At 40.8% G+C, this 24,160-nt stretch overlaps 1 protein-coding gene across 9 annotated transcripts in view; it reads left to right on the plus strand.

Annotated features, from left to right (window-relative positions):
- ST7L (suppression of tumorigenicity 7 like) overlaps nt 1-24,160 on the plus strand; it is a 119,806-nt gene that overhangs the window by 56,423 nt on the left and 39,223 nt on the right. For 3 of the 9 annotated variants that reach the window (XM_047726680.1, XM_047726685.1, XM_047726677.1), the window contains 2 exons: nt 4,669-4,808; nt 22,401-24,079. In XM_047726680.1, the coding sequence (XP_047582636.1) occupies nt 4,669-4,808; nt 22,401-22,544 (284 nt within the window). In that variant the 3' untranslated portion in view covers nt 22,545-24,079. Of the gene's footprint in view, nt 1-4,668; nt 5,644-8,115; nt 13,097-13,986; nt 14,719-22,400; nt 24,080-24,160 lie in introns of those variants that run through there. The other 6 variants (XM_047726682.1, XM_047726684.1, XR_007126750.1 and 3 more) reach the window with 5 other exon arrangements.

Below are 24,160 nucleotides of genomic sequence, written 5' to 3' on the forward strand. Positions count from 1 at the left end.
AAAGAATGAAATTGAAGGGACTACACTTTCCAGTTCTAAAAAGAGCAGTCACAGACTTAGGGGCAGAACCAGATGTGTATAGGGTTATGATCGCTGAGAGTCTCATTGAGTCCTTGCTTTCAGGAAGCCAGACCTCAAAAGAATGATCTATACTTATTTGCCTCAGCTGCCTTATCCACTCACGCTTCTTCTCTGTGAACTGGTAAATTTATGTGTAACTTCTTTTTATGATTTAACCAATAAGTAAGCATGCTGAAGGTTATAAACACTAGCACCATATTTCCTTAGGTGATATAAACCCACGCCACAGTTTTTACAGTTCTGGGGCCATTAGAACTCAAGTCAAAGAAGGAAAGCTGCAGTTTTACAGCCAACAAACATAGTGAGCTGAAAAGTCCAAACAAACAGATGAAAATATAGGAGAGATTATGGAAATCGAGTATGCTGATATTTTTCTCCCAGGGTCTTTTATTTTCTTCCATCCTCTGAGATAAGTTATCTGTTTTTCTTTGAACTCTCAAAGTACTTCGTGTACTTCTTAACCTCCCCCTTCTAGATTGTAAACTTGGAGGCCAGGATTCTCTTTATCATCCCTCTATGCATCTCTATAATGTTCACAGTGAAAATTGATATTCAGTAAATATTTTAATTAGTCAAATTTATTAATTTCTTTTTTTTGTTGTTGTTTCAGAGGTAGAGTTTAGTGATTCATCAGTTGCATATAATACCACTGCTCATTACATCAAGTGCCCTCCTTAATGTCATAAATGGGCCAAATACATTGCTAGTACCCAGCAAAAATATTAAATTTTAGTACCTTTTCCTCCTTATCCTACTCCAAACTCCTGAACTGCTCATGAGTTAATAGAAAAACTGATAAACCATGTGTTAAGTGCTGCATATATGAAATAGATTATAAGGAAGCTGGAATGGGGAGTGCCTATCTCTCTAAGGCCAGGGATGATTCCCAAATCTGACTTGATTGACTTGAAGAATGGGAAATCCATTATACAGCAGGAGGAGCGGGTTTGGGAACAGGAGTGCGGGGAAGTAAATAAATTCAGGCTTTGAGTATGTTGCATGTATACCAGATATGTGTGTGTGTGTGTGCACATGTGTATGAACGCATTCTTAAATATTTTATTATATAATCTATTTAGTACCTATATATACACACATTTTAATTTTTTATATCTCTAAATAATATGTGGGCCTAAGATATATTTATAAGATATATATGTATATAAATACATGTACATTATATAAATAGTAAATGTTGTAGGTATTCTTTGGGTAATAGCTGTTTTAAACTTCAAAGGAATTTGATAGGAGAAGACTGGATTATCTCAAAGAATCCAAAGACAGCAATTCTAGTCAGACCTCAGAAGGCACTAGAACCAGAAACTAGAAGGCTATCAGGATTTCTAGGAGTCAGTTATCTGTACATCTCTATCTCTGGCTGCCTTTTTCTGTCTCTCCTGTTCACACTTCTCTTTTTCTCCTTTCCCAACTCCATCTCCTCTCTGTATGAGCTCTCATTTCTGCTACTCTCAGTGTGTCTGCTTCATTTTTCTATCTTTGTCATTCGGCTTTCCCTTCTTGGACACTCATGTACCAAACTTGATGCCCTTACATGGCTCTACTTTACACATCATCAGTTCAAGCAAATAATACACCATGAATAAGATCTCAGTCCAGCTTCTAAAACTTCTGGAAGAGAGAGAGCATGGATTTATCCAGGTGTTTATTCCTGGTGCAGTTAGCTGTGGCCTAGGGACAGAGTCAGGTTGTGTAAACAGGACTCCTTGGGGCTCCACTCTCTTTCTCTCTGCATTGCTCTACATCACCAAACCAACTTGGGAATCCTCATTTTCTGGGCATGGATGAAATCACTAAAGGAGACTGTGTAGGTGAGAAGTAAACTCAGAGTGGAACCATGAGGGCACAAAAATGTTGAAGGAATGGGTGGCTGATAAGGTGTTGGGAAGGTTCAGTGAAGGAGTGGTCAGAGAGACAGGACAAGAACCAGAACTAGATAGGCTAGGAACTAAAAGGAGGGAAAAATTTCCAAGTGAGGAGGAGTATCTGATATCAAGGAAGGTGATTACTATGAAGAATCCATTGACTCTGGCAATTAGAAGGTCATTAGTGAAAGAAATTTTGTTTTCTTTCCTACAGTGGTGCTGGTAGTAGTTGTTCTTGTTGTTTTTCCATTTATAGAAACAAGGATATTTAAGCAAAGAAATCAGTCTTCGGAATTATGGAACATCAGTATGCACGAGTGTATTATATTAGGTTAATACGTTTAGCCTAGTATAATGCCTCCCCCAAATCATTACAAAAGTTCCCTGATATAAGGCCAATTTTACATAGTAATATGAATAAAATCAGGGTAATCATTATGTACTGCCAGAGTCACAGGCTACAAGAATGGAGAGTTTGCTTTTTTTAGCAGGCAGGCCTTTATTATTTCTAGAGTACTTGCACATTTGCAAATCCAGGAGATAGAAGAGGAGGGATATGCTGGGGGTTTTGTTTGATTATATTATTTGTTCTGAGAGCATTTGTCTGTCTCGGACTGTGGTAGAATGCACACATTTTTAATAATGTGGAGTTCTAATACCCAGGAGTACTTAATGTTTTTTTGTTTTCAATTCTCCTTCAACCTTGATATGACTTACAGCATTCTGGAATTTGCTTATGAACCTCATAAGTTCAGACTTGAACTATTCCCTTAGTTCACATAGCTATTTAGTTGTCTTTTATGCCTCCTGATAAATTTTTCTCTACAAGCCAGTGATGAAATTTGAACTTTATGTCCAAGGGAGTGTTTCTGTGCTAGTCATCCATTATACTGATGTACTGGCCAAACATTGACTGACAAACGAATCTACAGAAAGCAGTCCAAGGGGCGCCTGGGTGGCTCAGTGGGTTAAGCCTCTGCCTTCGGCTTGGGTTGTGATCTCAGGGTCCTGGGATCGAGCCCCGCATCAGGCTCTCTGCTCCGCGGGGAGCCTGCTTCCCCCACTCTCTGCCTACTTGTGATCTCTCTCTGTATCAGATAAATAAATGGAATCTTAAAAAAAAAAGAAAGAAAGAAAGAAAGAAAGCAAGCAAGCAAGCAAGCAATCCAAAAAGAAAAAATTAGGTGTCTCCTATAATATAAAAGGCTTGTATTTTAGGAAGTTATCTTAAAGCTATATCGTTTAACTTATCATATAAGTTATCTTAAAGCTATATCGTTTTCTACCTTGTAAAGTGGAAATAATACTGTCTATCTCTTAAGGCTGTTGAAAAAATAAAACTAATATAAATTAAAGCACTTTGTAAATCATAAAATGCTATACAGTTTAATTAATTATCAGTGTTGCTGTCTCTCACATGATAGGAATTTTAGTAAGCATTGGTATACATAATGTATACATATACATTGGTATTCCCTGTTTTGCAAGTACCATAGCTTATTTCCTTGGTTTGCTGGAAAAAGTTGACCTCTTATGTTTGAGGGACAGGGCAAAAGGGACTGCTGGTTTTTTGGGTCCTGAAAATACAGTGTTGTCCACAGCTTCTAATGTTTATAACTTTTTAAAAAAAAATTCAGATTTGGTGTGCTTTTACTTTAAATGTGACTCAAGCCTGTGGAAATTTTCTGGATTTTTAATGAGTTCAGTTTTTTGGCTTATACTTTTAAGCATAGTATAAGACATAAAAAATATGGCTACCAAAGGAAACTTAGGTGTAATCTTCTCTGTGAATCATTATGTTGAAAAAAAGTGAAATTTATAGCTGACCTTGATTCAGCACTGAATTAGTCATCCCTTACTTATGCAGGATATTACATCAGGAATTCCTGGGTTTGTGTCCAGCCCTAAGCAGTCAACTTCCTGGACTAATGAAGTCCCAGAATAGTTCTCAGTTTAACAGATATTTATTGAGCACCTACTGTGTGCCAAGCATGATAATAGGCTCATGTCAGCATTGGTATTCAGGTATTTTCAATCAAATTTCAAGTAAGATATAAGTACTTGAATACTATTAGTAATGAAATATCCAGTCCTTAGAAAAATAATACCTGAGTTAATGTGGGAATGTGATAAGATAAGACAAGGGACTTCATTTATGCTCAGAATCCTAGGGCTTTGGTGTTCTGGTTCAATTTTTATGGTGCTCTATGAAATGCCACACATAGGACATTTATTAATAACTGGGTAAAATTATGGCTCTGGGAAATCTGCAACCGCACTTCTGTCTCTCAAACTCCCGAAGAGAAAGAATTATGACAACTCACATTTAGGGACTTACAGTGTTCATCATAACAACTCCATAGCAACGAGGAGAGGGTTTAGCAGCTTATTCATGATCACACAGCTAATAAGTGACAAAGCTCTTTTTCAAACCACCTCAGCATGACTTTACAATTAGTGTTCTTTCCCACGATGCCATCCTATTCCCATCGCTGGCACAGTCATCCGGCTCTGTAGATACACCGTTGCTGCTGGAATAAATAATGGATAACTTTCTTCTACCTTACTTAGCCAGAGATGCCTTGTTCTTTTTTAAAACAATTATTTTCCTTTTTAGTTTCAAACGTTGTTTGAAAATACCAAAACTGGCTTACACTATATTTATTCTCCAATAAAATCCATTTCTACCTTTTCTCCCTTGCAGCCTTTCATCATGTTTCTGTTTATCCAAAGAAGGAGCTTCCTTTTTTCATCCATTTCACAGCAGGACTGTGTTCTTCTACAGCAATGATAGCTCTTCTCACACACCAGTTTCCTGAAATCATGGGTGTTTTTGCTAAAGCTGTAAGTATAATCTCAAGGACTTGTGTAGAGTATTTGTAAAACACATAAGAAACCATCTCTGATCTGTTTGTGCTAAACCAGCTGATCAGGGGAAGATGTTTGTTACCGTAAATTACAGGAATTGATTTGTCAAGTAGCTCCATAAATATGTCAAACATAAGTTTTTGGTGACTTGAGCTATATTTTTGTTGCTTAAAAGTTTAAAGAATACAATGGTACAACATGATAAAGTTGGTCTTTGTAGATCACTTTTGGTGGTAAATATAGCGCTGTTCCTAGCTAAGGAATAACCCAATTCTTTTCAATGCTTTCTTTTTGGCATTTAAAAAAAAATCCCTATTTGGGAAACAATTTCCTATTTCAATTTTTCTGTTTAAATGAAATTATTAATGATAAAGTCTGCTGATGGAGAGTAAGTAGGTAAGATGGACAGATGGAGCATTCGCCTGGGTACAGAATGTGCTTCTTTACTCAAAGCTTCTCACTGTTGTATCTGTGTGTTCTTAATTGGCCTTCCCCAACCTTGGGTGTAGAACCATGGATAGACCTTTATTCTCATTTTTTCCTTTAATTTGAACTACTTCCCCATTTCCTGAGCCGAGTCCAGATGGTATGTGAAGACCGATATTAGAGAGACTATCCCACAATTATTTACTCTTCTACACAAACTTAGTAATTAATGTCACTGGCTCAAAGTAAAATTACCAAAGAGAAGTCCCTTTAAGTTGATAAGCCTTTAAAAACAGGTCTTTTTTTAAAATTAACATATAATGTATTATTTGTTTCAGGGGTACACGTCTGTGAATCATCAGTCTTACACAGTTCACAGCACTCACCATAGTACATACCTTCCCCAGTGTCCATCACGCAGCCACCCCATCCCTCCCATCCCCCTCTCCTCCAGGAACCCTCAGTTTGTTTCCTGAGATTAAGAGTCTCTTATGGTTTGTCTCCTTCTCTGGTTTCATCTTGTTTCATTTGTGACTCCCTTCCCCTATGATCCTCTGTCTTGTTTCTCAAATTCCTCATATCAGTGGGATCATATGATAATTGTCTTTCTCTGATTGACTTATTTTGCTTAGCATAATACTCTCTAGTTCTATCCATGTTGTTGCAAATGGCAAGATTTCATTTTTGATGGCTGCATAATATTCCATTATATATATATATAAAGAGGATGTGGTATATATATATATACCACATCCTCTTTATCCATTCATTTGTTAATGGACATCTGGGTTCTTTCCATAGTTTGGCTCTTGTGGATACTGATGCTATAAACACTGGGGTGCATGTGCCCCTTCGGATCACTATGTTTGTATCTTTAGGGTAAATACCCAGTATTGCAATTGCTGGGTCGTAGGTAGGGTAGCTCTATTTTCAACTTTTTCAGGAACTTCCATACTGTTTTCCAGAGTGGCTGTACCAGCTTGCATTCCCACCAACAGTGTAGGAGGGTTCCCCTTTCTCACATCCTCACCAACACCTGTTGTTTCCTGACTGGTTAATTTTAGCCATTCTGAGTGGTGTGAAGTGGTATCTCACTGTGGTTTTGATTTGTATTTCCCTGATGCCGAGTGATGTTGAACACTTTCATATGTCTTTTGGCCATTTGGATAAAAATGGGTCTTTCTTATACAACTTCACATTTTCAAACACAGAAGAAAAATGCTAATTCATTTTAGTCCCAAATCAAAAAGCACTGAGAACTGTAGAAACACTAGCCCTTACTCAGCAATGTAATTTCTGTATTTTTCTCTATATGCATCTGTTCTAACTCCCTGTTTCCTCACAGTCTTTTTTGCTGCCTTAAGAACAGTTTATTTGGTGCCTTAAAGATTAGTTGGTTTTCTTCTGGCACCAGGAGTAAAAGCACTGGTTTCCCTTTTTCCCTGAAGGTCAGCTGCATAATGTGTTAAGTTGCCACTGGCAGTAGGCCTAGCAATCTGAGACTACACTTGATTCTGGGTCAGTCTTCAAGGAGAATGACTTTCCACTATTGTTCAGGGAGTATAGATATTTGGGTTGGAAAATGACTGTTTCCTTTTGGTGTAAAAGCGAAGTGTAGTGATCATACGGCAACTGTTGTTCGCAGTGGTGCTGGCTGGGGAGTGAGTGCATCTCAAACTGAGATGACCTTACTGTGTACTCTGGCATGGAAAAAAATTGACTGGAAAGGGAATCCCATCCATTTAAGAACTGGAAAAATATATGCAGCTGTGTATTTGAGATCACAGGCAAGCGGTGGGAGGGATGGTCCTTGGAGTTCTCTCAGGGCATTGGAAAGGAGGTAAAATGGAGTGAGGGAGAGATTTAGAATCTAGAATCAATATGTAGCATATGTTAGTCGTGTACTTCCATGAGATACCAGTTAAAATTAGTGCAGGGTGCATTCACCGTCCACTGTAACCATCAATGTTAGTATGTAGTATCTGTCTTTATCTGAGACATGGCTGATGCTCCAAGAGAGTCTTGAAGATTACATAGCACAGGCTCCTTAGCACTCCTCTAGCAGAGTCTGAGAATGAATAATTGTACATTTTAAACTGAAAGCTTCTTTTTTAAACCAAAAGTTATTAATTTACTGTGATTCTAGGTAGCGAGCAATAAACAGGCATTTATTTACCATCCTTAGATATTTGTATAGTTGGTCGCATATAGTTAAAAATGTGCCTCACAGCAAACTTTTTTTTTTTTTTAAAGATTTTATTTATTTATTTGACAGAGAGAAATCACAAGTAGGCAGAGAGGCAGGCAGAGAGAGAGGAGGAAGCAGGCTCCCTGCTGAGCAGAAAGCCTGATGTGGGGCCTGAACCCAGGACCTGGGATCATGACCTGAGCCGAAGGCAGCGGCCCAACCCACTGAGCCACCCAGGCGCCCCTCACAGCAAACTTTTATAGCCACATTTTATCCAGTGGCCTTTACATGTTTTAGTTCCTAAAAGCTAAATATTTACTCAAGGTACCTGCACACCAATATTTGCCATGCAGCAGTACCAAGGGCAGGTTCCATTGAAGAATTTAGAAAAGTGATTACATGCAGGCAATCCTCAGCTTATAAACACAGGGTAAAAATGCCTACCAGCCGGCTAGCCAGGAGGGTGCTAGGGGCTCAAATTCTACTTCTTTCCCTATTTACTTAATGGCCTATGCAGTAGGAGCTTCACCATCACCCAGAAACTTGTTAGAAAGCAGAACCTCCGGTGCCACTAGCAACTTCCTGAATCTGCATTTTAGCAAGACAAGCGGGTGATCGTATATGCACTTTTAAAACTTGAGAAGCCCTGCTGTCCTCTCCCTGCAACAGGAGGAATTTATACAGCCTGGAGAGTGCCACCTCTTCCAGGTAGAGAGGCGCAGCGTTACGGGATAGCAATGAGCATAGGCTCTGGAGCCAGACTGCTTTCCTTTGAGTTCCAGCCCTGACACTGTCTGTGCAACTTCGGGTAAGTTACTTAACCATTTCTCCCCCTCATAGGCACTTGTGAGGGTTAGATGAGTTTAAAATATGACAGGTGTTTAGAACCATGTCTGTCCACAGTAGAAACTAGGGAAGTGTTACTCTTGTCGCCACCCATCATTGTCATCATTATCACCAAAGTGCAGCTGTGATGAGAAATCCTAACCCCCTCATGGTTGGGAGGAGCTATGTTCTGCTAGTAAACTCAAAATGTATTTTCCCATAGAAATTGCAGTATAAATGGTGGTGTCATTTAAACAGTACTGCTGGTACATTATGTGTATTTGTACCACCAGAAGTGGAGAAATGTTTCAGGTTGTAGGTCCTGGCAGACTGCCTTGTAGAACATCAAATATTGACAAATTGCAAACTGCCTATGTTAGGATTTTCAATTAGGTCAGATATTTGATAGCCAAATATAATGGAGATTAATCTATTTAGTCAGGCAAAGCAATTTAAGAAAATTGCCTAAATATTTTCCATTGTTATCATGGTCTCTTCCTCATCTGATATATTTTTATATTAGCTCATATGATAGACTAAATTTAATTTGAATTTGTGAAAATACGTTTGTTACAAAAATTGCTTTTTTGTGAAACAAGGCACTAGGGATTAATGGTTTTTTATAATCCTCACCGTGCCTCAGATTGAGATAAATGGAAGAGTAATTAGAATGGTTAGTGGTTTTAGTGCCCTATCTTTTGCATGTACGAAGCTGTGTGGAATAAGACTTCAGTTTCAGCAAGTTGGGGCTTTCTTTCTTGATTTTTCTCCTGGCTGAGATGAAAACCAAGTCTGATATTCGACATAGAGCAATAAAAAAAAAAAAAAATTGCATAAATCCCTGGAGATGTGGAATGTGCTGATATCAGAGCTAATACTCTCCAAGGCCAGAATTCCTGAAAAAGGAAAAAGTGCTTTTAAGTGGTAGGTCATTTTCTCACCTGCTTTGAAGCCTGCTGGGTTAAATATGAGAGTTCAAAGTAAGGGTAGCCAGCAAACCAAATGAACTGGAATCTGATTCTGCTTATCTGAAAGGAGCTTCTTTATTTAAGAGCAGCACTGCCCTCTCCTTAGAGAACCAATCTTCATCTAGCCTGGCCCCTTTCATTTCTCTCCTGCAAGAAAAGCTTTCTTCTTACTAAGTCTTGGGAGGGCGTTATCACAGCAGTGAAGACTGTAGATGGTCTTTGGAGGTTTCACTGACTTACTGATGAATTCAGGCTTGTAGCATATGATTTTAGTACTTTGAATTCAGAAGTGTGTTTGCATATAAAAACCCCTAGTTGGGTTTTAATGAAATAGAATAGCTAGCCTTTGCAACCTGGCAAAAAAAGGTGTTAGTGGGCAAAGATAGGGATCAGAAAAATTCCCAAATAAATAGTTTGTTTCACTAAAGGAAAACTTTGTTGAAATCTGTTTCACTGAACACATACTGTAGCTGTGCTGAGGTGGGAATGGGCCCTGTTTCCACATATTTTTACTAATCTTTATGTGGGAAAATGTGGTTGGACATGCCAGTGATGAATTTCTGAGCAACTCATAATTGGCTGGCTCCAGTGTAACTAGGGCCTAACAATCTGCTTGATTAATTCTTTAAGGACTACATTAGCCAAGTTGTATGATTTCCAAAGATATAGAAGGTCAGATGTTATGCTAACAAAAGACCTTTCTACGGAATGTTCCACTGGGATTTCTTCAGCCCCTTCCCAAAAATAATTAACATTTTTCTCCCCAAATTACATTTAAAAAAATAATAAGCAGAAATAAATGCCAAGTATGTTTTACTGAATAGTGATCAAAACTTTTGAGGTTTGTACACTATTCTCATCATTTTTTTTTTCAGGGCAAAGACCGTCTTCATACCTAGGGGAGTTGATAGATAAGTATAACTTTATATTGATATATACCAGTGGAAAAATATATTATTTCTAAAGGTTCCTAATTTTCCATTGTTATAACCATGACATGAAACCTGTTCATAGGAGGAAGTGATTTTTTATATTCTCCATCTGATATCATTCATACTAAAAACCTTTGAAAGTTGTATCCCTCTTTATTTTTTTTTTAAAGATTTTTTTTTTTTAATTTATTTGACAGACAGATCACAAGTAGGCAGAGAGGCAGGCAGAGAGCAACAGGAAGAGGAGGCAGGCTCCCTGCTGAGCAGAGAGCCTGATGCGGGACTCGATCCCAGGACCCTGAGATCATGACCTGAGCCGAAGGCAGAGGCTTTAACCACTGAGCCACCCAGGCACCCCTGTATCCCTCTTTATTAAATACTTAGGGCCACATTCAGAAATTCAACCAACAAGTAAAACAAGTTTCTTCACTTTGTTTGAAAATGGATTACTTTTCAAACCTGTGAGACTTCTTTAGTTCCTAAGAACTGACATAGTTCTTAAAACATTTTGAATTGCAACCAAGCTTGTAGTCCCACAAAATATTTTTCTGTAACCATACTATTTCCACAGCAATATATCTGAGGCATTTCCCAGCGATCTTACTGATAACAAAAGGAGCCCATTGAGTGACAGGTCAAAACATTTTGTATGTTTACATTTTTGTTCTCTTGCTAGTGCCACTGAATTCAGTCTTTATTTGGGCAGTCTAGCATATTCCTATTTTGATTTTCTTAATTGGGATATTTCTAGCAAGAGAAAAGATGTTCACTACTTCTATTAGGGGAATTTCTCATGCTTCATTCTGATTGTTCTTCAAAAAGAACCAGACTGAATTTTGTGATATTGCTGTTACACTTCTTTATCCATTTTTTCTGAGTACTAAACTCTTCTTTTCAAAGAGGAGGAAAAAAGAATAAAAGTCAAGACAATGTACTTTTTAATGCATGTTTATATCCCTTCCCCAGGATTTCCTTCAGTTGTGAAGGAAACATTAACATGTGCCTGTCAACTGTGAAGTTCACAAAAGCTTTCCCTGAATTTATTTGGCAGTATATTTAACCATCCTTTCCCCCTCAAAGCAACGTCCCAGTGTCAAAGTTGAGGACATCCTGTCACTAATTGCTACTGATATACTGATTGCTTAATCATTAGCACTTGGGGCAAACGGACTGCCTTGCGGTTTTCAGAAGACTGGTGCTTAGATATTGATGTCGGTTGCTTATTCCAAACCCATTATACAAGTGATACTAGAATTCATACCAGGAAACCTACAGATTTTTCTTTTAGAAAACATCTTTGTTTTTGTAGACCCAGCACAGTCCCCTAAATGGAGAGAATAATGGGATACAGAATAAAATTATAATCTTGAGGAATAGTTTTTATTGGCTTCTTTCTTTAGTTTTTATTTATTTATTTATTTTTTAAAATTTATTTATTTGACAGAGAGAGAGATCACAAGTAGGCAGAGAGGCAGGCAGAGAGAGAGGGGGAAGCAGGCTCCCAGCCAAGCAGAGAGCCCGAGGCAGGGCCCAGTCCCAGGATCCTGAGGTCACAACCAGAGCCGAAGGCAGAGGCCCAACCCACTGAACCACCCAGGCGCCCCTACTGGCTTCTTTCTTGAGTCAAGCTTTGCTCCTTCTCCCACCAATCAAATTTCTAATGCTCAAGAGAACTAAATTTGTATGACTACTTAATATATTATGATTCTAAACCAGGAGTAATTTAGATTTCAGTTAGTTATTATCTTTGTTCTTAAGAGTATATACTTAGACTCTCATTTTTTCTTACCTGAGCCATTGGAGGACAGATTGTGGTTTTCCAATGTTTTAAATGGGGAAGTTTGAGTCATTCAAGTTAAGTGACTTGCTTGAAATCACACAATAGATAGCCCTTTAGTCATGATATGTATTTTTGGTTTCAATAATATGTCAGTTCACAACTTAGAGCAGAACAAGTACAAAAGAATACATTTTAAACAAAATAGTAACGCTGAAGGGATATAGAATGATGGAGTGATGATAGTGCAGTGGTTTTGCTAGGGAAGTCTTCCTACAGGAGATGAATTTGGAGAAGAGTTTTAAATGAAAAGGCCGATACAGATTTTCAGAAAATAGAAAAGACATTTAGGTTGCAGAAATGCTTCAGCAAAACAAAAACATCAGTAGACCAACTACCTGGAGAACTCTTCTCTCTTTACAGCATAAGCCTATTTGATGAACTCTGATGCTTTAAAATAAAGAATGCCCATTTGTTTTTTTGTCTTTCAAATTGGTTCGCTTTAATTTCATTCCTTTTCTTGCTAGTAAGCCTCTAAGAATGATGAACACTGGTCATTCCATCACATACTTAGACAACAGTATAAAAAACTTCAGCCTATCTAATTCTCTGAATGTACAGTAATACTAAAGAAATAGTAGGCACTGGTTTGTAAAGATTCAGAGGGAATTTAATCAACTCTCTGAAATGGTAAAAAAAGAAACTTAAATTACAAATGTATACCCCATGTTTCAATATCATTCTTCTTTCAAAATCAGAGGGTAAGTTTGTGAAGGATTATCTGGGGAAGTTTAACTGAACAGAATAAACTTTTGGTCTAAAATATAACTTGTGTGTATTTTCTGGTTAACATGGGAATTTTAGGTAGCAGGTGTACTTCTAATAGTTGTATTAGTAAGTAGGAAACTTAGGTATGTTTCTTAATGTTGATGAGGCCTCAATACAAGATTAGCTATTTTTAGTATTCTTTATGAATTTGAGAAAAAAATAAAATTATCTGTCTTATCTCTCTGATGACATTAAGATTGCCTTATGTCCATCTCTAACAGCCAGCTTCGAGAAAATAAATTACTTGGGTTTCAGATGCTGCTCGACAAAATTAAGAGAACTCATATTCAGTTAACTGATATTCAGACCACATAATCACCCTCTCATCTCATCCTATAATTTCAAGTGTTCTGAAAATGAAACGTATATATTCTTCCAAGTGTAGGAAAGGGCTCTATTCTTACTGAGCACTTGTAAATTACCAGTAGGAAATACAGCGAGAGAAGTAGTTTGGGGAAGAATTCAGAAAGGAGCATATTCTCACACCCTTTGCTAGGAACGTGCCAGCTCTTGTTTTCATCTATTCAAGATACGGGGTCCCACTTTCTTTGTGAAGCCAGAGTTCAAGCTTTGACTCCCAGGTAGTGGCAGCTTTACAATTAAATTTTAATCCTTTAGTGTTTGTTAGACTCCTATCTAGAGTATAGCTGCAACCATTCTTGGCAGGCAAACACATTGCTGTGTTTCCTGCAGTCACAGTGAGATAGAAGAATGTTCTCTGGCTGGGGTGTGGATGAAGGCACTTTACTAATCTTATGCATAATTCATCCTTGGTTGCTGGGGTACTCAGAGTTGAAACTTTGCCCTCTGATAAAATTCAGCTGGATTTCTTATTTACTTGACTCTGATCCCTTTGGATTTAGCCCTTACTGGGAGCCTGGGGATTCTAATTCAGCTAAGCCCTAGCTGTGTAGACTTTTCTTATTAATTTGCTCTGGATGTATTTTAGCTCTTGTTCAGACCACCGTAAACAACAACCGCAACAACAGCTGCACTAAAGAACATGTAGCTTAGAGGCCAGGAGACCCTGAAAAGATTTCTTCTTTCGGTATTGGCTGATTGACTGGAAGGATTCCAATAGGGCTTATCTTAGTTTGTTTTCAAAGTGTAGTTTTTAAAGAGCCTCCGCATTTAAAACTACGTGAACTCTCGTTCTATAGCATGCCACAGTGTGGTAATGATTATTCTGTAATGTACTCCACATTTTCAGCATTCGCCTTCATTATGTTAAGATGTTACTACGGATGGATCTGTTCCTTTCTCCATGCGGTGAGCAGATACATGTTGGGCTCCTTCATGGAGAAGGAGGTACAGTGTGTGTTCACAGGTAACTCGTAGTCTAGCAGCAGGGGGTTTGAGACAGGCAAGGGATCTATTAGTACAAGACAGAAGCTACTGCTACAGCAGTAGATTGGCTTACCCTTGCATGTTTATTCATTTGACTGGAATTGACTGGGGAATTATTTTCACGTGCCTCACCTAAGATGTAGGGACCGAAAAAATCATTCTAGACTCAGAGAGGACTTTCCCTTTCAGAAGACTCTGTTTAGTTAGGAGCCCTTTCGGTCACACAAGGAAGATAGAAAGAGGAGCCTCTATTCTCTTCCAAACATGAGGCATGTAGGGCTTCATCTTAACACCTAACTGACCAAGTGCATATTTTTATAAACAGTGGTATTCATTATGTTTTCCTGAATAGTTTAAACTTTGTCAAAAAGTGAAGTGTTCCACAAATCAGAACTTAAGTAAGAGATGTCTCACCTCAGATTCATGTATCAGCTGCCATGAGACAAAAGCCTCTCGTGGTTTTACATTTCCATCACCCTCTTTCGTGTCCTCTCATCCCTATTAATGACAGATTGATAAGAGGTAAGGGCCATTCTGGTTTGGAAAATGAAACAGCGCAGTATCATGGTGAAGCAGAATGGGATAGTGAGAGTTAGGTCATGTGAGCAAGATGGGAAAGAGCCACTACAGAATTTCCCAGAGCCTACTGTTAATGTCAAAGCTGCATCCTCCAGTCAGTCACTGATTCTGAAAATCGGAACATATGTTAATTTTTAAAAAATAATAAAAGGATATTGGGGTAGGCACTGAAATAGGGACCTTTTCCTTCTCTCTCAAGCTGAATTTTGATGATCAATTCTACATCCTGCACAGTTCTACCTTTTTATAGGGGGAACCACCAAGATTTTCTGAGTAACTACAAAATATTTCCAATCTTTATTGGCTCACTTAAGTATATGTGCCAACTGATCATTGGGGATATGACCTTGGAATATATATTTCAAAATAGGCACATGACATGTCTGTCCTTAGGGAGCTTATACTAATTAGGCATGTCATCAATAAATATGGTAATGTAATGGGAGTGTATGGAGTAGAAGAGTGGGCCCAAAGAGTATACTGATTTAACTCGGTGTGGCAGCAGAAGAAAGGAGTGGGACAATTTGAACAATGACTGGGAGACAGAAGACTACAGATGAGGCTTTGGAATTTATTGCTGATTGTTAGTTCTCTAGCAATCCATCCAAGCTTGCTATATCTGCTGGTATAAATAGAAATTATTATTCTTTGGGCGGGTTAACAGAATATGTATCTCCAAATAGTGAATTAGATGCATGATAGCATCTTCCAACTCAGAAGTCTGATTTCTAACATGTTGGTAAGGAGGCACATTCATATTTCTGGGTTGTAAGGAGCCCACTCTCATCCATTCACCTATGTTCCCATGTAGACTAGACCATGTCTGCCAATATTAGGTCTCTAGAGAAAGAGTTAAGTCAAAAGTCAACTCTAGGCCCTCTGAACCCCTGGCTACTACCTACTCCTATGGGACTTGGACAAAGATAATGGACACAGTTACTTAACTTTTTTTTTTTTTTTTAACTCTTAGCTTTCAGGTGGCATTGAGACTAATCATATCTCTTGTTTGGCCTCAAGTTCCATATTAAATTGTTTTTTTAATTGCTTTTGAGCAATAACTTTTCTTTGGTTGCTTAACCAGTCATACAAGTTGAGGCTTTTGTCTTGATGTCTATTTTATACTAGCTGCTCTGGAAGAACAGATGAAAAATAATAAGTCAGTTAGATATTTTAAGAGTATCAAAATCCCTTCCATTCAGAAATGTAAATAAAATAACCAGCATGAGCAATCAGCTTATGTCAGATTCCATAGGTTTATGTTACATAGGGAAATTATAGTGCAACCTGAAACATGCTTCTTAATGAATTCATAGTGGTGTCACAGTTGAATATAAACCCTTGAGCTTTTCTATTGTGAAAGGTTTCAGAAATCACCTTTTATAAATTGCCTAGGGAAGGAGGAAAAAACTAAGATGATACCAACAAATTCTGTCACTGTGTAAGTGGCTGCTTCCCAGCACCAGACTGTGCCAGTTAAGTAAAGCAAACACTTGGGATACTGTTCACCTTTTGGCTTATTCAGTGGTATGTGTGTGTGTGTATGTGTGTGTGTGTGTGTGTGTGTTGTAATATAGTTGAGCCTTGAACAACATAGGTGTTATGGGCACTGACCTCCTGTACGGTCAATCTACTTAAGACTTTTTCTTTTTTAAGATTATTTATTTATTTATTTGACAGACAGAGATCACAAGTAGGAAGAGAGGGAGGTGGGGGGGCGGGGAGCAGGCTCACCATGGAGCAGAGAGCCCGATGTGGGGCTCGATCCCAAGACCGTGGGATCATGACCTGAGCTGAAGGCAGAGGCTGTAACCCACTGAACCACCCAGGCGTCCCTCCACTTAGGACTTTTGGCTCCCCAAAAACTTAATGTTGACTAGAACCCTCCTCAACATAAACAGTTAACACATATACTATGTATTATATGTTATATGGATTATATACTATGTTCTTATAATTAAGAAAATGTTATTAAGAAAGTCATCAGGAAGAGAAACAAATACATTTACAGCCCTGCAATGTGTTCATAAAACAAATCTGCATAGAAGTGGACCCATGCACTTCAAACCTGTGTTGTACAGGCGTCAACTTATTCTGTTTCTGAAAGAAGCACAAGGAGAGTGCTGTGGAAGGCCTGGTTATCCTTGTGATTTTTGTCCTCAAAAATTAGGAAAGCTCAGTAAGGAAGTAGAACAGGAGCCTGGTAAATAGCTCTGTTTTTACCTTCACGGATGCAAGAAGCCAGAGACCTAACCGGAAGTTAGGAGTTGGGAATTTGTCTCTTGTTTTTGGCAGCTGCTCTGTCTAGCAGCTTGTAGTGCACGAGACCTATCTTCACCCTTATCAGTGAACTGGTTTTGTGGTCCCTAAAGCTCTTTCATCACTCTCCTGCCATTCACTGTGGCCTCAGACATGACGAATCTGCTTGCCACAGAAGTCCCATATGTCAAACAGGACATCGCAGCCTGTCAAATTCTAAGGTAGGGAGTGAGGGAAAGAACCACATAGTTTTAATTTTAAATTGTTCCTTTTTTACCTTGTAATTTCTCAAGAGTTTGGCTTGATTTATGCCAGGCTCTGGGCCTGTAAGCCTTCATTAATGCATCACAATTCTGGATAAAATATTTCACATCTCTTACTAGTCTAGAACCTCAAATGCTAGTGAGTTGTAGTTAACACTTAGCATTTGTTATTTACAGTGTAGCTCTCTTTTCGTCCCTGTATGTGTAACAAACGGACTCAGCCCTGTGCTTTCCCATCGGTGCCCTGGCGTTGACGGACATAGATCAAGATGCTGCCCGGCCCTGCGGGGGCTCCACACCATGTGACAGTTGAGGCGCACGCAGCTAGCTCACATTAGTTCAGCCCTTATCTCAGCGTTCTCATTTCTCGGGCATCCCCAGTGTATATAATATGTACCAGTTGAAATTCCTTATATATTGCTTGCACATTCTTGCTTCTACGTTTCAGCACATACCAGTTCTTTCACTGTAGAACGCCTTCTCTGATTCCCCTCCACCAGTCCATCCCTTATCTTTTAAAACTCCCAACTCAGAAGTCACCCCTGTAGAAAGGCTGATTCATACACCTCTGCACCGCCCACCCTGCCCGCCCCCATTGCCATGTTGGGAGACGTCTGCTTCTCAACCCATTCCTCCCACTGTTTTTCCTTTGTGATTATTGCCTGTGTACCTTGTCACCCAACAACCATAATGACCCGAGGAGTGATGATTTTCCTGCATCTCTTGTCTTTGTCCACTATACACAAACATTTTGGAGGCCTACCGACGGCCTTCTCCATTTCCCCAGTGTTCTAGTCAGCCTTCCACACCTTTTCCCTTTACATCATAGCTGACTGCCTGGAGGAACAGGGCACGTGTTCAGGGCTTGGCCTCCACCTCAGCCTGTGTGTGGCAGCCGGCTGAATAGGCCCCGACAAATGGGAAGGATTTAACCCTTTGGCTTGGCAAGCTCTGCATTCTACTCAGATGCCTTCAAGGAGTAGATGGGGGATGCGAAATAGGTCTGGAGACGGGAGCAGGGAAATTTTTAATGAAGGCTTTTTCCTTCCTTTTCACACAAGACCCATGAAGCTGCTCACCCGACACTCTCCTGCTCTGCCTCTTTTCCAGGAGTTGGGGTTAGTTTCAGAAAAAGCCTCTTGCTAGAAGCCATGACCTCGTACTTTTATCCCCTCCATCTGGTGTGCGGCCTCATGGGGCTGTGCTGCTATGCAGGAGGTGAGCAGTGGAATTCTTTAGATGATGACTTCTGAGCCCACATGCGGAGGCAGTGGGGGTGGGGAGCAGGGAGAGCAGTGAGAGCCAAGATGGATGGACCAAAAAGTAAGGTTTGCTCTGGGACAGATCCTGACTAAAGGTAGACTGTTTTCATGAGGTGTCTTTCCCCTAGCTCAAGTGGGGGCCCGAGTCTGTGATGGATGAACATTGTGTTCCTGCAGTTTTCCCTTCTGCCTTCACAGTTGGGGTGCAGGAGTGGGATAGGTAGGGTATGTGCAGGCTTATGCTGTTTCTGAAGGAATGCATTCCAGTGTTGAACAGGGAAGGGTTCCTCTTGCACACATCCTCTCTTGGAGCTGCTTTGTCTCACTGTCTTGGACCTAAACAGAAGTCCAGATTTTGAATGAGGGTGGGACATGGGGTTGAGAGCAGTAAAAGTTTTTAATCAAGTAAAAATCTGTTGTCTGCCTCATCTCATAGGGGATTCTCTGCAAGGTATATTCTCCTTGCCTTGGTGTAGATAAATTACTTGTCTCAGCTAGAGGTCCCAAGGCCTTTTACCAGGCCTTCAGTAGGCATCTGGCCTGGGATAGGGTGGGTTTTTAGCACTCTCATTCCCTGTTCATACTTCCCTAGCTCAGGAGTTGACAACATTTTAAAAAAAGAGTGAAATCTCAAAGGAAATTCTAATACATATTTTAGAGACCCAAAGCCTTAACCGTTTCCTCTCATGGCTTCTCAGGACTACTTATACTCTGCATGCTTAGCCTCACTTTAAAAAAACTGGATAAAATGAAAACAAATGTTAATCTGAAAAAGAAAAAAAGAAATAGAAAGTGCTAGGAGCCAGAGTTGATTAAATGCAGACTACTTAGTGTAATGATCATTTTGTGGCGGTGGAAATGACAGGGGATTTGTTGATGTGGTGAAAGAAGGCCTAGGCTGTTCCTTTTGTAAATTCTGCTCACCTATACGCTCCTAGAATATTTTGTATCAGTTTCTGTTCTGAAGGGGCTGGGATTCTGGCCCTTCCAGCCTGAGGTATTCTTAGTCCTTGAGGAGAGCACACAGTTTGAAGTGAGAAGCCCCAGATTTATTTGAGTTCTGTCTGTGCCACTCAGTATCAAATGACCTCAGACAAATCACTGAGCCTTTCTCGTGCAGTGAGAATGTCTCCTGCCTCACAGGATCAGTGCGAAAATTATATGTTGAACCATTTTGTACCTGAAAATGCTTCTCATGAACATCACATCCTAAAGAATAATCCAGGTATCCCTACCCTGAAAGTTGTCAGTAGGACAGCTGAGGATTGCCTGGTCTTCCCTTTTTCTTCACTCAGTTTAGCCTTTCTGTTTGGTCAGGCCTGCTTGCAGGGGCTGGTGGTGGTGAAGTAAAGTCACCAGATTTCAGCTCTTTTTGGTCAGAGAAAGAGAACTGTGTCTAGCTGCTCCGTCTAAAGCCTCATAGGCAGGATGGAAGTGAGCAAACAGTAGTTCAGAGTTAGGGGGTCAGGGGGACAATGCTTCCCTTGCTTTCTCAACTCCAGGATGACTAAAATGTCTTAAATGAGGTAGGGCCACAAAGATGCTCAGGGATAATTTAAGCCATGAATGGGAAGTGGAAGAATGTACTTAAAAACTCTCCCTGTCTTCTATCCCTTTGACCTTTGGGGTCAGGGACAGGCATATTATTGACACTCCACTGGCTATTGCCTGAAATCTGCGGTCACCCGAAGAGACTAACAGCTTCTAGGAAAGCTCAGTTCGGTGCAGCAGCTGTAACATATTTACCCTGGTAAAGTCACTGCTTGCTCCCCTCCAGGACTTCTCTCTTGTGGACATTATCTCTGAAACCCAAAGCTATCCTATTTTCTAACCGAATAAAAGTTAAAAAAATAAGGTCTTGGGGGTGCCTGGGTGGCTCAGTTGTTAAGTGTCTGCCTTCAGCTCAGGTCACGATCCCAGGGTCCTGGAATCGAGCCCTGCTTTGGGCTCCCTGCTTGGCAGGAAGCCTGCTTCTCTCTCTTCCACTTGTCCTGCTTGTGTTCCCTCTCTCACTCTGTCTCTCTTTGTCAAAAAAAAAAAATAAAATCTTTAAAACAAAACAGAACAGGTCTTGGGCAGCAGGCTTGGCAGTTCTACCTTGTGCTGTCCTAGGAGGCTGCCCCATCATCCTTAGCACACAGGGCACGAATTGCTCTATCTCCAGTGTGAACCAGCCACGAGAAGTCCCCCAGTCTTAACCATTCTGCTTGGGTGGCAGTAGTCTCCCATTGATCTCTCCTCTCCCTGCTCTTTCTGAATCCTCTCCCTGCTACCCCTCAGGGGAATACCAGTCCCCAAACCACACAGCTGCTTGCATATTAATAATGGAACTCTTCAATGTTCCTTTGGTGATGGCTGAATCCCTGATGTTGGTATGACTTTTGAAGGATTTGATTGAAATCCAGTTGCTAGTTCTGTTTTGGGGGAGAGGGAAGTGGACTAGAACTCTGCTGTGATCTGGGAGAAGTAAGTGTGTGTCCACAGACACGCATCTAACATGTATGCATTTCCTCACTGTTGTGCGGAGGCTCACAGGAGGAGCAAAGAGTAGAAAGGAAGCATCTCTTTCTTGTTTTCCAACATTACTTCAAAGGTGCCCAACCCCCGTAGTAGCAGGCAGTTCCCAAGTGGAGGGTGGGGGCAGAGGCCTCCACCAAGGCCATCAATAACCAGGTGTGAGCTACAGGTCTCCGTGTAATGTGAAGCTCTCCCGTATTTCATTTCTGCACCCAGGGGGCAGCTCTGCAGGATTGCTTACGGAGAGCTCTGTGTCTGGCACCTCTCTCCACAAGGCCCAGGCGCCCAGGGTCCCACGGACCTGCCCAGGAATGCATCACATTATTCTCTGGTGCTGTAATTTGGCTGCAGGAGCTAGGCTGACGGCCTCCCAGGGATGAGAAACATACTCTCCCTGGCATCCTCCCTTGGGTTTCTACCCTGTGACCACTGAGGGCGTTTAAAAACCTCAGAAAGGCTAAGGGAAAAAAAAAATCCTGATTATCTCTCTTATATTAAGCCATGTAGAAACCAATGTCCTGAGTGAGTCCGAGAATTTGGCAAAAGACTTAGTGGCTGGTGTTCTTGCTAAGGGAGGTGAGAAAAAGGAGAAGAAATTACTCTCTGCAATAGGGAAGAAGAGAAACTAGGCCGTAAATGGTCATGAGTCAGACCTACAAGACTTTTTGCAAACAGACATTCAGGGCCAGGCAGTGTTTAATTTTTTAAAAATAATCCGAAGTCCCTGGTTTCATTTTTCCAGCATCATTCTAAGAAAGCATATGGGTTAGCGCTATTATTTGAGGCTAGCAATCACAGAAGTTGGCTCTTAGTGCAGGACTAGGTTCAGGCTGGCATTCTGACTTGCACACGAGGGAAGCTGGCCACAGGCCATGCAGCCAAGGTACCGCAGCCACGTGCCTTCTCTAAGAGAGTCTAAGACCTTTAAAGGATAGAGGTCATGTGTTTGAAGTTAACTTTGTATCCAGATGGCATCTTCTGCAATGCATTCTACTAAATATTGTAAGTTAGAAGAAATGAGGACCGACACGGAGTGTCAGAGAGGAGAGGGTCAGAGAGACAGACCTCTACTGACCAGAGGGGTGGGGTGGGGGGTTAGAGGCAGTGAGTGGGTGGCAGCAGACCTAATTGGAGCCCTGACTGCACCAAAGGCAGTTCTCCTTTTGCTGTTCATTCCAGATAAATTAGTTTGTTTATTGCAGAATAGATGCTAGTTGTCCAAAGCCAATCGGAATGCAGAGGCAAGCTAAGAAATAAGAGGAAAAATTGTTTAGCCATCATTCCTTCTTGGAATAGCCTCTCTAGTGGGGCTCACATGGACCTCTTTTCCCTCGCTATCCACCCCACTGTTCATACATGTCACTCTCTGGCCAGCTTGCTCTTCTCTTAACCATTTATAGGAAACTGTAAAACTTGGATCTTTACGAATTTCAATTTGGAGTCCAGGGGGGGAAGCGCAGAGCACTATGAGATGCCTGAAGAGGCTACGTTCCTTCCACGGTAAGAACAGAAAAGGAATAGGTAACAGAGCACCGGCAGAGTGAACTTGGGTTGAAGTCCCAGGAAGAACTAGGACATTTATGCAGTCACGTGGGCATTCTTGTGAGAGCATGAGTGGACTGGGACCTGAGGCTCTACCCAAAAACAGTACCCTTGTGTAAATTCCTGCAGCTCTATTCTTGATCCAGACTGACTACGACCCCCTTACCTTCCCACTACCCCAAGGCTTTCCTCCTCCTAATCCCAGCTCAAGATGTCAGAAGCTCTTCTCTTCCCCTCCCGTTCCCCCTCCCTAATCCCACCATTGGCTCATCAGTTATCCAGTTGACTCCAGTCTGCAAGGAAGACATTCCCCTGGCCTGACTCACTCAGTCCCATTTCTCCACAGGAATCCCCTCACCGCAGACCACAAGGGCCCTGACTAGCTCATGTTTTGTGTTAATGGATGTGAAACCGGAGCAAACCCCTCACCAAAAGAAAAACCACCCTAAACTCTCCCACACAGGTCTCAGCAGGTTACACAAATATTAGTCCTATCATCCAAATAAATCTGCCCCAATGGCCCAGAGCTCTTGCTCCCCCATCCTTCTGCTGCCTGTGCAGAGTGAAGCTGCTCCACAGACACGTGAGGACCCCAAGAGATGTTGGAGAGGAACTTGGAAAGGTGGGGGGGGGCGCCTATATTCAGAATTCCTTGTGTAGGCCCCTTAATCTTCAGCCTGCTGCCAATACTTTACAGTTCTAAATGGAGGGTTCCAAGAGATGTCATGATGGGCTAGACCAGTTAGGGACTTTGGTGAGAGTGTCCGATGGCTGAAATTGGGGGTATACTTTAAACTCAATATCTGAGATAGGTTTGTAACCTCACTCTACAGATGAGATGATAAAGCCTTGGAGAATTTGAATATCTTGTTCAAAATATCAAAAACAGTAAATGGCACAGCTGTGATTTCAACCCAGGTCTGTCATAACTATAAATTTCTATGCCATTCTCGTCTTTTAGAGTGTCACCAGGCAAGAGATAGCCATTGTCCAAGTCACATAAAAATAGGACATCACGGGTTTTGGGACTTCATGTCCTAGCTTCTAACTTACTACCATTTCTGGAGACTCCACTACTGCAAGCTTAGTTAAGCAGCGGATAGTAGCATAGAAGGAACTCCCCTATTTGAGCCAAAGATGGAGTGAAAAATAATAATCACTGGGACTTGGAGAGTCACTAAAAAAATTTTGTTGAGTAAATTGAGAAAGGCTGCTTTCTAAGCTGTTTACCATTTGGCCCCAAGCCCTAGCTCTCCTGCCCTCTGTGGCCACTGGCTTCCATTCCCAGCTTCAAAGACCAGGATCTTCTCCTAAAAATTGCCCAAGCCAGAGATTCCTGCCTACTATACACTCATGTCCCATGTGGGGCCCTTGAGATCAGGCCTACTACCCTCTCCCACCCTCCATGAGTCCCATACTTTTACTGAGTGTTTCCCAAATCTGGCTGGCCTCCAGAATAATGCATAGGAACTTTAAAAAAAAAAAAAAATCAAATCCCAAGGCCTAGGCAGGCTTACTAAATTACTCTTTCTCAGGAGTGTTCCGGGGTGTTCTAGTGATCTGTTAGGTATAAGAACCTCCACATGCCACTCGGTTTGAACAGGCAGCAAGTGAGCAA

Source organism: Lutra lutra, chromosome 4, assembly GCF_902655055.1.
Source record: "Lutra lutra chromosome 4, mLutLut1.2, whole genome shotgun sequence".
NCBI lineage: Eukaryota > Metazoa > Chordata > Mammalia > Carnivora > Mustelidae > Lutra > Lutra lutra.